At 38.5% G+C, this 17,326-nt stretch overlaps 1 protein-coding gene across 1 annotated transcript in view; it reads left to right on the top strand.

Moving 5' to 3' along the window:
• KIZ (kizuna centrosomal protein) overlaps positions 1-17,326 on the top strand; it is a 126,201-nt gene that overhangs the window by 34,884 nt on the left and 73,991 nt on the right. The window contains exons 5-6 of the mRNA XM_044918578.1: positions 6,101-6,746; positions 7,113-7,431. Of these exons, the coding sequence (XP_044774513.1) occupies positions 6,101-6,746; positions 7,113-7,431 (965 nt within the window). The remainder of the gene's footprint in view (positions 1-6,100; positions 6,747-7,112; positions 7,432-17,326) is intronic.

Below are 17,326 nucleotides of genomic sequence, written 5' to 3'. Positions count from 1 at the left end.
TGGGCAGAAGAGATGAACAGACACTTCTCTGAAGAAGACATACAAATGGCTAACAGACAGATGAAAAAATGTTCATCATCATTAGCCATCAGGGAAATCCAAATCAAAACCACACTGAGATACCACCTCACACCAGTTAGAATGGCCAAAATGGACAGGGAAAGAAACAACAAATGTTGGAGATGTTGTGGAGAAAGGGGAACCCTCTTACACTGTTGGTGGGAATGCAAATTGGTACAGCCACTTTGGAAAACAGTGTGGAGGTTCCTCAAAAATTTAAAAATAGAGCTACCCTCTGAGCCAGTAATTGCACTCCTGGGTATTTACCCCAAAGACACAGATGTAGTGAAAAGAAGGGCCATATGCACCCCAATGTTCATAGCAGCAATGTCTGCAATAGCCAAACTGTGGAAAGAGTTGGCATTTTATAACCATTTGCTGTTGTAGAGATTTATAATTTCTCCTGCTTTTAGGAAGTAGCCTTTGTTAACAGTGCTATCTTAAATTGTTGTTGTTGTTGCTGTTTTTCACTTACTGTGGTTCTAGAAGCATTTACTATAAGTTAAATCATGATTACATGCTACTTTTGTTGACTGTGTGGGTTACTATTTAGATATTGTTGTTTCTCTCCATTTCTTGGCTCTTGGGGTTCTTTGTTAAGTGGGAATGGACTTGGGGTCTTTGGCCTCCTAGTTAGGTCAGAGGACTTAGAGAATTACTGGTTGAAAGGAGTAGTCAGGGGCACTTCCTTTGGCCCTCCCTAGGTGGCTTTCTCATCTCTAAGACACGCCCACTTCTTTGCTTTACATTTTGGCCTTTAGCAGACCAGTGAAGAGGGAGGTGTGTACTCCCTGTGCTGGGTTAGTAATCGCTCTAGTATTGGTTCATAACACTCCCTAAATGGGTCTTGAAAGTGAAAAATCAAAGGCCTCCCCAACTCACAAGTCTGATCATTGATTTGCCTCAAGTTTTCACTAAGCGACCTCAGCATATGACCAGCTGAAGTTCTCCACAGTAGCCCATTATTTGAAGCCATGTATTTAAAAGATAGCAGGAAGGAAAAAATGAAGGGGGCGGGGAATCGGAGGGGGAGACGAACCATGAGAGACTGTGGACTCTGAGAAACAAACTGAGAGTTCTAGAGGGGAGGGGGCTGAGGGGATGGGTTAGCCTGGTGATGGGTATTAAAGAGGGCACGTACTGAATGGAGCACTGGGTGTTATACGCAAACAATGAATCATGAAACTACATCAAAAACTAATGATATAGTGTATGGTGATTAACATAACATAATAAAAAAAACTTAAAAAAAACCTTTTTTTTTGAGCACAGGAAAAATGAAAGTAGTTGTTAGATTAGGACAATGGTAATAGGTGATTTTCACCTGTTTTAAAATTTGTCTTTGTTCTTTTATCAGCTTCTCAATTACAAAAGGAATAGAAGTCACAAATATTTATAATGAATATTATAAATGAATCAGGATGTTGATTACTATAATTTTGCTGGTTAAACCATATGGTACAATGGAAAATTCTTATGGCATGATGGCCTCTTTGGGTGGTGAAATGGCAATATCCTATAAGTCAGTCTTGACCTAGCAATTTCAATTCTAGAAAGCTGTCTTGTTAATGTACTCGCATGTGTGCCTAGAGGCATACACGCTCAGTGATCATCATTGTAGCATGGTTTGGAATGGTAGATGGTGGGAAACAAACCAAGGTCCATCAAAACAAGACTGGTTAAATAAATTATGGTACATTTATAGAATAGGATAATATTCAGCTGCTGAAATTATGATGTAGTCTGGTTTCCGGTCCAACATATATGAAGTTTGGAAGTCACCACACCGTAACAAGTAAAAAGCTGAACAAATAAAGAATTTAGCAACTCTTCTTAGATCTCTCAGAGAAGTGAGGTTACAGAGCAATCCGCCACCTCTAAATTTGGAGAGACCAACAGGGAATACAGAAAATGACAGCTTATTAGAGCCCTGCTGAAACCACTACAATAACCAGTGCCAGGATAGAGAAATGAACTGTAATTGACAAATTGCCAGAGGCTCAGCATAGACAGGTCAGAGAGATGAAGACTCCAGGGAAACCTAGTCATAGTCTTCCTTCCCCCACTTTTGTGTTTTAATTCCAGGGAGCTTTAACAGGTCTGCACAGTGAATATCAGAGAAAAAAATCCCCCTGTAATTCAGGCATGGGCAGCGGAAAAGTAACCATTTTTAAATACATGAGAGCATTCTGTTCTTAAGATCTGCCCTTAGGAGAAACTGGCCAGAGCCTAACTGACCTGAGGGAAGAGAAATACTAACCTCTGAAGGCTCTATCTAGCCTTCTGTGTGGAGGAAGGGAAATAATCAATTCCAGCCCCTTCTAGCCTTGAACTTTTAAGACTACTCTTTAAAAATGTCTTTAAGAAAGTCAGTAGACTGTAGATATGTGGATATTTCCGGACTCTGAATTCTGTTCCATTGATCTTTATGTATATCCTTACGCCAGTAGAGTCTACAATTACCCTAGTTTTGTAGTAAGTTTTGAAAGTGGGAAATATTAGGTCTTCAAGTTTGCTCTTTTTTTGGAAAATTGTTTTGGTTATTCTGGGTTCCTTGTATTTCCATATGAATTTTAGTGTCAGCTGGCCAATTTCTGTAAGAATGCCAGTTGGGATTTTGATAGAGATTACATTGAATATGTAGATCAATTTGGGAGTAAGATTTGGTCATCTTAACAACATTAAGTCTTATGTTTCTTGAACACAGAATGTCTTTCCATTTATTTAGGCCTTCTTTAATTTCTTTCATCAGTGTTTTATAATTTTCAGTGTACAAGTCTTGCACTTCTTTTTAAATTTATTCTGTTTTTATGCTATTATATATAGAATTGTTTTCTGATTTCAGTTTCAAATTGTTTATTGCTAATATATAGAAATACATTATTTCTATTTGTATATTGATCTTGTATCCTGCAACCTTGCTGAACTTGTTTATTACCTCTAATTGTTTCTTATGATTCCTTAGGTTTTTCTGTATATGAAATCATGTCATCTGCCAATAGAGATAGTTTTACTTCTTCCTTTGAAATACAGATGCCTTCCATTTCTTCTTCTTGCCATACTATCCTGCCTAGAATCTGCATGTGTTGTTAAATAGAGATGGTGAAAGCAGACATTCTTGTGTTAATCCTGATCTTAGGGAGAAAGCTTTCAGTCTTTCACCATTGACTATGATGTTAGCTGTGTGTTTTCCATAGATGCACTTTATCAGGTTGAGGGAGTTCCCTTTTCTTCCTAGTTTGTATGGTGCTTTTTATCAGGAATATGTGTTGGATTTTGTCAAATGCTTTTTCTGTGTCTATGGAGATAATCTTTTGGGTTTTTTTCCCCTTTATTAATATAGTGTATTACATTACTTGATTTTCATATGTTGAACCAACTTTGTATTCCTGGCATAAATCCTACGTAGTCATGGTGTATAATTCCTTTTATGTGTTGCTGAATTCAGTTCACTGTTATTTAGATGAGAATTTTAACATCTATATTCATAAGAAATATTGGTTTGTAGTTTTCCTTATTTGAGACATCATTGTCTGGTTTTGGTGTTAGGGACTGGCCTCATAGAATGAGTTGAGGAGTATTTCTTCCTTGCCTGTTTTTGGAAGAGTTTGTGAAGGACTGGTATTAACTCTTTAAACCTCTGGTAGAATTAACCAGTGAAGCCTTCTGGTCCTGGACTTTTCTTTGTGGTAAATTTTTTGACTACTAATTCAATTTCTTGCTACAAGTCTATTCAGATTTTGTCTTTCTTCTTGAGTCAATTTTAGTAATGTGTGTCTTTCTAAGAATTTGTCCAATTCACTTAGGTTGACTCATTTGTTGGCATACAGTTATTCATAGTATTCCCTTATAATATTTTTATATTTTTATTTCTATTTTTATATCTGTAAGGTTGGTAACAAAGTACTCACTTAGATTTCTGATTTTGATAACTTAAATTCTTTTTTTTTTCTTAGTCTAGCTAGAGGTATGTCAGTCTGTTGATCTTTTCAAAGAATCAACTTTTGGTTTTGTTGATTGTCACTATTGCTTTTCTCTTCCTAATTTCTATTTTTAACTTTTTGAGGAACTAACATTACTATTTTCCACAGTGGCTACACCAATTTACATTCCCACCAACAGTGCACAAGTGTTCCTTTTTCTCCACATCCTCGCCAACACTTGTTATTTCTTGTCTTTTTGATTCTAGCCATTCTGACAGGTATGAGGTGATAGCCCACTGTGGTTTTGATTTGCATTTTCCCTGATTCTTAGTGATGTTGAGTATCTTTTGATGTGTCTGTTGGCCATCTGCATGTCTTCTTTGGAAAAATGTCTGTTCAGGTCCTCTGCCCATTTTTTAAAAATTTTTTTTAAAGATATTTATTTGACAGAGAGACACAGCAAGAGAGGGAACACAAGCAGGGGGAGTGGGAGAGGGAGAAGCAGACTCCCCACTGAGTAGGGAGCCCAATACGGGACTCGATCCCAGGACCCTGGGATCATGACCCGAGCTAAAGGCCGACACTCAATGACTGAGCCACCCATGTGCCCCTCCTCTGCTCATTTTTAATCAGATTATTTGGCTTCTTGGTGTTGAGTTGTAGAAGTTCTTTATATATTTTGGATATTAACCCCTTATCAGATATATCATTTGTAAATCATCTTCACCCATTCAGTAGGTTGCCTTTGTGTTTTATTGATGATTTCTTTCACTGTGCAAAAGCTTATTTTGGTATAGTCCCAATAGTTTACTTTTGCTTTTGTTTACCTTGCCTGAGGAGGCAGACATATCTAGAAAACTGTTGCTAAGGCTCATGGCAAAGAGATTTCTGCCTGTGTTTTCTAGAAGTTTTATGGTTTCAGGGAGGGACAGTATATTTGAAGAGAAGCAAGACCTGGATTCTGTTTCAGTTGGTGTGTGTAACATTATCTCTCTTAACAATTTGAGCCTCAGATTTTCCCATCCACAGAAGAGAGGTGTGAATACATCTCCCCGTCTACTCTATAGGGCTGTGAAGTAAAGGCTATTAGGTTTGTAGAGGTGCTTTGGTTCCTTTAGAAGAAAAGCGCTTAACTTCCTCAAGGCTTCATTATTGTTACTTCCAGTTCTACTTCCCATTGTGTGCCCTTGACCAAGCCACTGAACCAATTGCTTCTGTTGCTCCACCCAACACCCCCCCTTTTTTTTCCAGCCCCCTCTCTTTTTAAGGAAGAGACAATGCTCATTCTCCCCCATAGACATGACAGTAAATTTATTCTTATTTCCTTTTATTTTATTTTACTTATTTTATTTAAATTCAATCAGTTAACATATAGTGTATCAGTTTCAGATGTAGAGTTCAGTAATTCATCAGTTGCATATAACATGACAATAAATTTAAATTGCTTTACATGTGTTTAAAATTACTTGAAGATGTTCAGGAAAAACTGCTGTTGTTATTTGCAGTTTGACTGGCAATTAGGATTATTTTGCACAAATGGAGTATATTTTAATGTAATCTCGAATGTGATTATTTGAAGTTTTTTTTTAATATTACACATAATACTAGAAATAGAGTTTTGAAACCTCCTATAGTCCTTTGTATATATTTCACTCTCCCTCCCTCTCTCTCTCTTCTTTTTTTGTCTAGTATCTCCCTAGCTCTATTAAATCCAAGCTTCTTTGTGAAAAGTGGTTAGAACTCTCAGCTTTTTTTTTAAATTGTAAAATATACATAACATAAAATTTACTATTTTAGCCATGTTCAAGTGTACAATTCAGTGGCATTAAGTACTTTCACATAGTTGTGCAATGTGTGCATCTGTTTTTGAAAAATACAGATTCCATAGTTGCTGGACAATATTTGTTTTGTGAACCAATATTGTCATTAAAATTAACTAGTATGGACTGTACTGTTTTTCTGACTTATTTTGTGAAAGCTGTGAGTTTTATGAAACGAGGTCGGTGTTGATTTCAGTAGTCATGCTTCCTTTTCCTCATTATATTTCTGAGAATGACCTAAACAACCTAATTGTTTATCCACAGGATGTTTAACTCACATCTCTTTTGGTGTTGCAGGTTGCAAGGCAGGCAGGAATTAACTCGGGGACAGCCATGTCAAGTGGATTGTATCAACCAGCAACAATCTTTATGGGCCGCCACATGTCAGCTGTCTCAAGCACTGGAGGTTTCAGTACAGAGCAGAAATCTCCCCAGCCCACAAAGAACTTTTCAATTCCTGACCCACATTCACACCGACAGACAGCCCAGAGCGGTAATGTGACGGACAGCTATGTAGTACAAACTAATAGTGACACACAGCGCTTAAATAAGTCTGACAAAATAGATGGAAAGACATCTCTTCAGATTGGTGAGGAAATGCCAGTCATAGCCAGCGCATTGTCTGAGGAGGAACAAACTCATTGCTTGCAGATAGGAAGCAACACACATCATGGCGAGAGTAGTTTATCTGAAAGCAAAAAGTCTGCTGAACTCCATTCCCTGTTACGGAAAAGATTAAGTCCGGAGAACAGAACCACTGATTTAAAGTGTGACAGTTCCAGCAGATCAGAGGGATCAGAGGGAGAAATACTGACACAGGAACATATTGAAGTCAAGGAAGAAAGAGCCAGACCGCCAGTCTCTCGGGTATCAGTCTCAGAATACCATGCATCTGAAAATAAGTGTTCTCAAGAGAAGGATTCTGCTTGGGAAGGTTTCTCAGGTGGGGCGAGAGGCTGAGATTGTTTGCTGATTTTTGTTGGTGTTCAGTTTTGGGGGTGGTAGCAGTCTTACATAAGAACAACATACACTCTTTAATTTTATCTCTGTCAAAAAAGCAAACCAGGGACTTGGCCAACAAATTCTCTTCTAATGAATTCTTGAATATAGACATGGAAATATTTTTGCAAGCTAATTTGCTGATTTTAAAACCCACTGTGATATTTTTAATGATTTTTCACATACTGTAATTCGTTGTGGATTGTTTCTACATGTTTTTATCTGAGTAATTCCGCCTGTGAGGCAGAACGTGTTTACCTCGTTTCTCCCTGAAGTTAGTGATTGGTAATCTATTCATATCCCCTTACAGATCATCTTCCTCCCAGGGACCCGGAGTCACAGAAACCCTTCAGAAAAATGCAGGAAGAGCAGGCGGAGGAAAGTTTGAGCAGCAGTAGCAGTGACCTCACAGTCTCTGTCAGTGAAGATGATCTCATTTTCAAGAGTCCAGAACCACAGCCAAATCCGAGTGACAAGATGGAGGGAGAAGATGGAATAGAGGCCTTAAAATTAATCCACTCTGAGCAAGAAAGAGGTGCCCTATCCACTGAAAAACATAATTGTATTTTGCAAACCCTAAACTCTCCTGATTCAAAAAAGGAATCCTCCACTAACTCACCAACAAGAGAGTAAGCCATTCAATTTTTTTTTTTTTTTACTGTTCTGTTTTTAATTATAGACATTTTTAGAGACCCTTCCACTGGGAATGTATTATTGAACCCTCAGCCATGAATGTGTAAGTTCCTTAAGTCTCATAAACAGTCTTTTAGATAGGTCTAATTTTCTTTTCTTTTTTTTAATGAAATAGCTTTAAAAGTCTGAATATCATTGAATCATGGTGCATTGGCAGTTTATAATTATATCCAAACAATCCCTAGTTAATTCAGAAGTCATTCCCCCCCCACACCCTGCCTTCCAGCCTTTTAGAAAATAAATCATTTTGAGGGCGCCTGGGTGGCTCAGTTGGTTAAGTGACTGCTTTCGGTTCAGGTCATGATCCTGGAGTCCCTGGATCGAGTCCCGCATCGGGCTCCCTGCTCGGCGGGGAGCCTGCTTCTCCCTCTGACCCTCCCCCCATCTCATGTGCTCTCTCTCTCTCATTCTCTCTGTCTCAAATAAATAAATAAAATCTTTAAAAAAAAAAGAAAGAAAACAAATCATTTTGAAGTTCTGGTAACACAGAAAGTGACAAATAGTTAAACTTACTAGGAGTTCAGCTTTAGAGGCTAAGAACTTTGTATCTAATTAATTTGCTTAATCCTTCTATTCCTTGCCAGGGTGTCTTATGGTTAAATATGAATTTGTAAGTTGGCTTATGGTTAAATATGAGTTTGTAAGTTCTGCTAAGAGTATTTCTAAGTCAGCTTTCCTTTTCTGAATGTAAATATGAGGACACTGGAATCTTTAATGTTAAATAGGAACAACATCAGTGTTATACATTCTGAGCACTTACAATATCCACGTCATAGGGGCACCTGGGTGGCTCAGTCGGTTGAGAGTCTGACTTTTGGTTTCGGCTCAGGTCATGATCTTATGGGTCGTATGATAGAGCTGGCTTAGCATTGGGCTGTGTGCTTAGTGGGGAGTCTGCTTGAAAAATTCTTTCTCTCTGCCCCTCCCCCCCACTCACGCATGCACTCTCTCTCTCTCTCAAATAAATAAATAAATAAATCTTTAAAAATATAATATCCAACTCATAAAAGCTCATTTATGATTTTTTACTACTGACTTATATAGAGAGCGTAGAAACTGTTAGAAAAGCAATTCTGCAATAAAAAATAGCATCACATCTCTTGTAGGGGTAGAAGGAACCTAAGTAAACAACCTAAGATAGATCTCATCTTTTAAAAATGAGGAAACCAAGGCCAAGGACATAGGAGTGACATTTGAGCCATTGGGGCAGACCTTCTATACAGCCTGCCTCCCCAACCTCCACACTACCTCCAGAATTTTCTTTTATACCGCAATGGTGTCACTGTTTGTTTTTTTTGTTTGTTTGTTTTAAGATTTTTTATTTATTTGACAGAGAGAGACACAGTGAGAGAGGGAACACAAGCAGGGTGAGTGGGAGAGGGAGAAGCAGGCTTCCCGCCGAGCCGGGAGCCTGATGTGGGGCTCGATCCCAGGACCCTGGGATCATGACCTGAGCCGAAGGCAGAGGCTTAACCACTGAGCCACCCAGGCGCCCCTCACTGTTTGTTTTCAACCATCTCAGCAACAGTGAAAAGCTAAGTGGGCATTCTTGTGTATCAGGGTATATATTCTCTTTTAGAGTACTTTGTCCTTTTCAATATAGTGCTTTTTACCATTCATAATCTACTTATGTGAAAAGTTTAATTATAGTCTGATTGACTCCAAGCTGGCATTCAAAAAATGTTTATTAAGAGCACCCCCAAGTACAAAGTACTTGCACAGTGGATGGAAGAACTGACAAGTTTCCTGTCCTGGTTTATTGTGGAGGCAAGCCAAATGGATTTTTCTAGTCATAATACTTGTCTCCCATCAAAGAGGTACAGATATTGCATACTACATCATCGGAAACTTTATTACTAGAGATAAAATCATCTATTTTGGGTTTTGTGTTCACAGGCTTCTTTTTATAGCAATTTATTGGCCAAGTTAGTACTTTGGTAGGCTAACCAGGGGGCTAGTGTACTTACTCAGGATTTAGTCTTTTTCTGAGATGAAAAACATTGAGTATATGTGTGGAATTAAGAGCATTCTATCTCCTTTTCTCCTATATGAATGTCTTTTTCCTATGACTTTAAAGCCAAGCTCCTTGGAATTTTGAGATATGGTTTTCCAAAATTTATTGGGAAATACGGGCATTTGGAGAATTTTTTAATATTTGCCTTAAAAGAATGCCCAGAATGAAAGGTCAGTCAATATTGGTTGATGTCTGTGCTGTCAGATTTGAGCCTATTGATTTTTTTGTGGTGAAAGTACTCCCCACGAATAGGTTGTAAGTGGTTTTAAATAATGCTGGTTAACCTGCTGACATTCCCACTGCTTTTGAGGCCCTACTTTCTCTTATTTATTCTTTAGCATGAGCTACTCTTCTTTGCTCTGAGGCTTAATTATTAATCTGGGGCTATAATCATATTTACAGAGCTGACACTGTGACCTCCAAGGTTCATTATCTCAGTTTACTTTAGGGTCTTTTGGGGGCTTGGAGAAAAGTCATTTGAATGAATTTTAGTTAACAAAGATGAGGAGGTGGGACAAAGGCAGACACATAGGAAGATACAAACAGAAGACTGGAACCTCTGATGATGATAGTTACTATGTTTTAGCACGTCTTTGTGCCAGCTGAATTGCTGTGTTCAGACATAAAACTTGTCTTTAGCTTCCTGGCAATAAAGGTGAAAAGAGGCGTGGAGTATGCTGAATAGCTTCCATCTGAGAGGAAAAATGAAGCCAAGGATTATTTTGTGTTGTTTGATTTTTGTTTGTTTTGTTTAGAAAAAAACTGAATGGCTTTTTTGAAATATAATTCACATACCATACAACCCACCCATTTGAAGTGTACAATTCAAGGGTTTGGGGTATATTATGTTACTGATTTGTAAAAATTGTGCTATAATATAAAAAACATTTGAAAAGTACCATCTTAAGCATATAATTTAGTGACATTCACCATACTGTGCAGCTGTCACCACTGTCTATTTCCAAAAGTTGTTCCTCACCCCAAATATAAACTCCATAATCAGTAAGCAGTAACTCTCCATTCTTTCCTCCTCCCAGTCTCTGGTAACCTCTGATCTACTTTTTGTCTATGAATTTGTCTATTTAATGGTAATTACACAATATTTGACCTTTTATGTCTGGATTATTTCAGTTAGCATAAGATCTTTAAAGTTCATACATGTTGTTGCAAATATCAGAACTTCATTCTGTTTTATGAGCTAAATAATATTCCAGTGTATGGATATACCACATTTTGTATATCCATTCATCTGTTGATGGACTCTTGGGTTGCTTATACCTAAAAGCCAAGTGTTTTTGAGAAGCTTCATGACCCAATCCCATGGATACTTCCAGACTTTGAAAACCAGGCTGTGCTTCATGCACAATTCCTTCATCACAAGTTATAATTAACCCTTCTCACAAGAAAGCATACTAAAATGAAGCTGAGGAAAAAAAATTGTCAAAAAGGAGGACCTAGAATTTTGCTTTTCAAATAGTTTGACTTAGAACACCAGACATTTATTACTTTTCATGTATCAGGTGGTTGGCCCAGTGTCAGTTGGGGCCACAGGGATAATTTGACCATGTGCTCCTCTTCATCCAGGAGAGTAGTTCACCCTGTCACCTGGTGATGGTAGTGGAGTTCCCAAGAGAGCAAGACAGCAAGCCCCAGGGTCCCAGATGCTTTTAGTGTCTTGCCTGAGTCGCATTCGCTAGTGTCCTGTGGCTAAAGACCTGTCCAGTCCAGCGTCAACAGATGGAAAAGTGAAGAGGTCCATCTCTTGATAGGATAAGTGTCAGAGTCACATTACAAAGCGGGGGTGGGGGGGGTACACAGGGAAGGGAAGCTTATGGTCACTTTTTGCAAGCCACCACAGTACTTGAGGACAAATTCAAATGAAGATAAGCTCAGCGTGAGTCCAAAGGGCAGGAAAGGTTTTGCACAGGTGTAGATGCAGCATCTTGAAGGCTGTCGAGGCTGCGATTCAGAAGGAGGTGGAAAGAGGTGAGTTAGGTCCCGAAGAAGAGTGCGGGAAGGCACATAGATACAGAGCACACAGAGGGCAAGGGAGGACAGAGCAAAGGGTGTGACTGCGGCTCACTGAACAGGACTCCTTGAAGTAAAGGTTTAAGATGGTGCCTGAGGTATGACCGGGAACAGGCCTAGAATATCAGGTTAATGAATTTAGAGTTCATTTTCTACCTTTTGCACAATGCTGAAGGGTCATATGGTGAGAAACTTCACTTAGGAGAATTAATCTGACATGATTAGTTTCATCAGAAAACTAATCATCCACAAGGTAGGCAGAATTCTGAGGTGGCTCCCAAGAGTCCTGCCTCCTGGCATGCATTCTGTATAATCCCTTTGCCTTGAGTGTGGGTGGGACTGTGCATCTGATGGATTTCCCTCCCATGATTAGTCTATGTTATATGACAGACATGAAGGATTTTGCAAATATGATAAAGTCCCAAATCAGTTGCTTTTGAGCTAATCAAAAAGGAATTATCCAGAGTGGGCCTGACCTAAGCAGATCAGCCTTTAAAAGGGCCTAGGTCTTTATGAAGTAAGAGATTCAAAGCAGCTGATACACTCTCCTATTTGCCTTGAAAAAGCAAACTGCCATTTGCCGAGAAGGCCACATGGCAGGAAATAGTTCGCAGGAAATTCATTTGCCGACAGCCAGTGAGCTTGGAGGAGATCCAGAGTTAGACAAGATTGCGGACCTGGCCAGCACCTTGATTTCTGCATGGTGAGACTGAGCATAAGACCAGTTGCCAAGGGGCGCTGGGTGGTTCATTTGGTTGAGCATCTAACTCTTGGTTTCGGCTCAGGTTTCGATCTCAGGGTTGTGAGATCCAGCCCTGTGTTGGACTCTGCGCTCAGGGGGGAATCTGCTTGAGATTCTCAATCTCTCTCTGCCCCTCCCCCTGCTTACGCGCCCACACTCTCTCTCTCAAATAAATAAATCTCTTTTTAAAAAAAAAGACTCCACTAACCTAGACCCAGGCCTCTGACCAACAAGAACTGAGATAAGTTTGTGGTGGGTGCAGAAGTTGTGGTAATTTGTTATGCAGCAATGGAAAATTAATACGATCCAATTGAAGAATTGGAATCAAGGATTGTATCTTTGCAAGGATTGTATGGGTAGAAGTCACTACCCATATTGACCCAAGGCAGGCCGAATCAGATGTGTTCAGGGTCCATTGTGGCAACACATGGTTCCGGGGTGGCAAAGTGAGTGGCCCAGCAACCATCTGGATTGGGCCCAGCCACTGACCTTTGCTTTCTCTTGCCCTGTACCCTCACCATCTGAGCAAGTGCATTTTTAACTCATGGCCACAGGCGGGTAAGCAGGGATGGAACATGGAAGACTGGTAGGGACCTAGAAAAGTGGGTGCACACATCTGCATTACTTAACAGGCAGTTTCTCATGCAAACAATATTTCTCTGGTTTCTTCTCTAGTGAATGAAGCAATATACTGAGGATATCTTGGTTTTGCTTTGTTTACAGTGTATAATGTCATATATGGACCTTTACAGTATCATACAGAATACTTTCACTGCCTGAAAATCCCTTATGCTCTGTCTGCTCATCTCTCTTTCCCCCCTCCTTACCCAAACCCCTGGTCACCGCTGATCTATTTTCTTTATAGTTTTGCCTTTTCCAGAATGTCATATTCTTGGAATAGTTCAGTATGTAGCCTTCTCAAATTGACTTCTTTCACTAAGCAATATGCATTTTAAATTCCTTCTTGTCTTTTTATGGTTTAGTAACTCATTCTTTTTAGTGCGAATAATATTTTTGTTACCTGGATATACCACAGTTTATTTATCCATTCATCTACTGAAGGACATCTTTTTGACTTACACATTTTGTCAGTTATGAATAAATCTGCTGGTAGACATTTATGTGCAGGTTTTTGTGTAGACATTTTTTTTTTTTTAAAGATTTTATTTATTTATTTGAGACAGAGAGAATGAGATACAGAGAGCATGAGAGGGAGGAGGGTCAGAGGGAGAAGCAGACTCCCTGCTGAGCAGGGAGCCCGATGCGGGACTCGATCCAGGGACTCCAGGATCATGACCTGAGCCGAAGGCAGTCGCTTAACCAACTGAGCCACCCAGGCGCCCTGTGTAGACATGTTTTTAACTCATTTGGGTAAATACCAAGGAGTGTAATTGCTAGATCGTGTGATAAGACTGTGTTTATCTTTGTAAAAAACTGCTAAACTGTCTTGCAAAGTGGCTGTACCATTTTGCATTACCAGCAATGAATGAGAGTTCCTGTTCCATATCTTTGTCACCCTTTGGTATTGTCAATTTTTTTTAAATTTTAACTATTCTAATAGGTACACAATGGTATATTGTTTTAATTTACAATTTCCTACTAGCATATGATGTTGAGCATCTTTTCATATACTTACTTACTATTTGTATATCTTCTTTGGCAAGGTACCTGTTCAGTTCTTTTGCCCAGTTTTTAATTGGATTGTTTGTTTTTTTATTGTTGAGCTTAAAGAATTCTTTGTATATTTTAGATACAAGTACTTTATCAGGGGGATCATGTGTTTTGTAAATATTTTCTCCCAGTGTATGGCTTGTCTTTCCATTCTCTTGACAGTGTCTTTTTCAGTGCAGAAGTTTTTTGTCATTGTTTTTTGTTTTCTTTCTTTTTTATTTAGCCTCTCCCAAGGCAGTGGATCCCAGCAGTGATTGCTGTCCCATCAGTTCTCGCAGCCCCTGCCACCATCTCGAGACACCAGAAGCTTTTTATTTTAATAAAGACCAACTTACCAATTTTGTTCTTTCATTATACTTATGGTACTGTATCTAGAAACTCATCACCAAATATAAGGTCACCTAGATTTTGTCCTATGTTATCTTCTAGAAATATTATAGTTTTGCAGTTTACATTTAGATCTGTGATCCATTTGGGGTTAATTTTTATAAAAGGCAAAGGGTCGGTTTCCAGATTCATTTTGTCTTTTTGCTTGTGGTTGTCTTATTTGTTCCAGTACCATCTGTTCAAAAGACTATCCTTTTTCCATTAAAGAGTTGAATAGTGTATTTGTGTGGGTCTATTTCTGGGCTTTCTGTTTTATCCCATTGATCTGTTTACCAGTACTGTACTGTCTTCATTATAGTAGCTTTATAATAAATATTGAAGTCATCTAGTATTAGTCCTCTGGGTCTTCTGCTTTCCATATAAACTTTAGAATCAGTTTGTCAGTATCCAGAAAAATAACTTTCTGAGAGTTTGATGTTGTACTGAATCCAGAGTTGGGATTTGAAGGGGCACCTGGCTGGATCAGTCAGTATAGCCTATAGTTTTTGATCTCAGGGTCATGAGTTCAAGCCCCACATTGGGCATGGAGCCTACTTTAAAACTAGATGATTGATAGATAGATAGATAGATAGATAGATAGATAGATAGATAGATAAAAGATGCAGAGTTGGGAATTTAAGTTGGGAAAAACTGGTATCTTACAATGTTGAGACTTCCTATGCCTGAACATGGAATATCTCTTCATTTATTTAGATCTTTGATTTCTTTCATCAGTTTTGTAGTTTTCTTCCTGTAGGTCTTCTACATATATACTGTTAGATTTATTCTTAAGTACTTTTCTCTTTTTTTGGTGCTAATGTAAATATATTGTGTTTTAAATTTCAAAAACCAGTTGTTCATTGCTGCTATATCAGAAAGCAGTTGACTTTTAAAAAAATTTTTACATTCAATTTAATTAACATATACTGTATCATTAGTTTCAGAGGTAGAAGTCAGTGATTCATCAATTGCATACAACACCCAGTGCTCATTACTTTAAGTGTCCTTCTTAATGTCCATCACCCAGTTACCCCATCTCCCCACCCACCTCTCCTCCAGCAACCCTCCACTTGTTCCTATAGTTTAAAGTCTCTCCCTCTGTTTTAATATTATTTTATTTTTCATTCCCTTCCCCTATATTCATCTATTTTGTTTCTTAAGTTTCACAGATGAGTGAAATCATATGGTATTTGTCTTTCTCTGACTGACTTACCTCAGTTAACATAATAACCTCTAGTTGCATCCACATCGTTGCAAATGGCAAGATTTTATTCTTTTTGATGGCTGAGTAATATAGTTCAGTGTGTGTGTGTGTGTGTGTGTGTGCGCGTGTGTGTGTATACCACATCTTCTTTATCCATTCATCTGTCAGTGGACATCTGGGCTCTTTCCATAGTTTGCCTATTGTGGACATTGCTGCTATAAACATTGGGGTGCAGGTGCCCCTTTGAATCACTATGTATCCTTTGGATGAATACCTAGTGGTGCAATTGCTGGGTAGTAGGGTAGCTCTATTTTTAACTTTTTGAGGAACCTCCATACTGTTTTCCAGAGTGGCTGCACCAGTTTGCATTCCCACCAACAGTGTAAGAGGGTTCTCCACATCCTCACCAACATCTGTTGTTTCCTGAGTTGTTAATTTTAGCCATTCTAGCCAGTGTGAGGTGGTATCTCACTGTGGTTTGGATTTGTAGTTCCTTGATACTGAGTGATGTTGAGCATTTTTTCATGTGTCTGTTGGCCATTTGTATGTCTTCTTTGGAGAAATGTCTGTTCATGTCTTCTGCCCATTTCTTGACTGGATTTTTTGTTTTTTGGGTGTTGAGTTGGTAAGTTCTTTATAGATTTTGGTACCAGCCCTTTATCTGATAAGACATTTGCAAATATCTTCTCTCATTCCGTAGGCTGCCTTTTAGTTTTGTTTCCTTTGCTGAGAAAGTAGTTGACTTTTGTATATTAATCTTATATCCTGCAACCCATTGCTATAATTATTATTAGCTCCAGGAGTTTTTGTTGTTGATTCTTTAGGATTTTCAACATAGATAAGCATGTCATCTGTGAATAACAGTTTTATTTCTTTCTTCCCAATCTATATGCCTTTTATTTTCTTCCTTACTGCATTTGCTAGGATTTCTAGTACAATGTTGAGTAGGAGTAGTGAGAGGAGATATTCTTGCCTTGTTGCATCTAGTTCTTTGACATTAAATGTAATGTTAGCTATAGGTTTTTTGTTCTTTATCTGTTGAAGAATATCTGTTCTTTATCAGGTTGAAGAAATTCCCCTTTATTCTTGGTTTGCTGAGAGTTTTTATCATGAATGGGTGTTGACTTTTGTTATATGCTTTTTCTGCACCTAATGTACAATCATATGATTTTTCTTCTTTACCTTGGGATGTGATGGGTTACATTCATTGATTTTCAGATAATTGAATCAGCCTTCTTTACCTGGGATAAAATCCAATTGGTCATGGTGTGTAATTTTTTAACACATTCTTGGACTCAGTTTGCCAATAATTTTTTTAAGATTTTATTTATTTATTTGACAGAGAGAGAGAGCACAAGCAGGGGGAGTGGGAGGCAGAGAGAGAGGGAGAAGGAGGACTCCCTGCAGAGCAGGACTCCCCACAGAGCAGTGAGCCTGATGCAGGGCTCAATCCCAGGACCCTGGGATCATGACCTGAGCCGAAAGCAGACGCTTAACCGACTGAGCCACCCAGGTGCCCCAGTTTGCCAATATTTTTTTTGAGAATTTTTACATCTATGTTCATGAGAGATACTGATTTATAGTTTCCTTTCTTATAATGTCTTTATCTAGTTTTGGTGTAAGGATAATGCTAGCCTTACATAATGAGTTAGGAAGTGTTCTTTTGGCTTCTATCCTCTGAAGAATATTGTAGAGAATTGGTATAATTCCTTCTTTAAATGTTTGGTAGAATTTGCCAGTGAACCAATCTGGACCTGGTACTTTCTGTTTTGAAAAATTATCAATTATTAATTTATTTAACATCTA

Source organism: Neomonachus schauinslandi, chromosome 10, assembly GCF_002201575.2.
Source record: "Neomonachus schauinslandi chromosome 10, ASM220157v2, whole genome shotgun sequence".
In the NCBI taxonomy this organism is placed as follows: Eukaryota; Metazoa; Chordata; class Mammalia; order Carnivora; family Phocidae; genus Neomonachus; species Neomonachus schauinslandi.
Note: the sequence above shows the minus strand (reverse complement) of the source record. Positions and strands in the feature narration are given on the sequence as shown.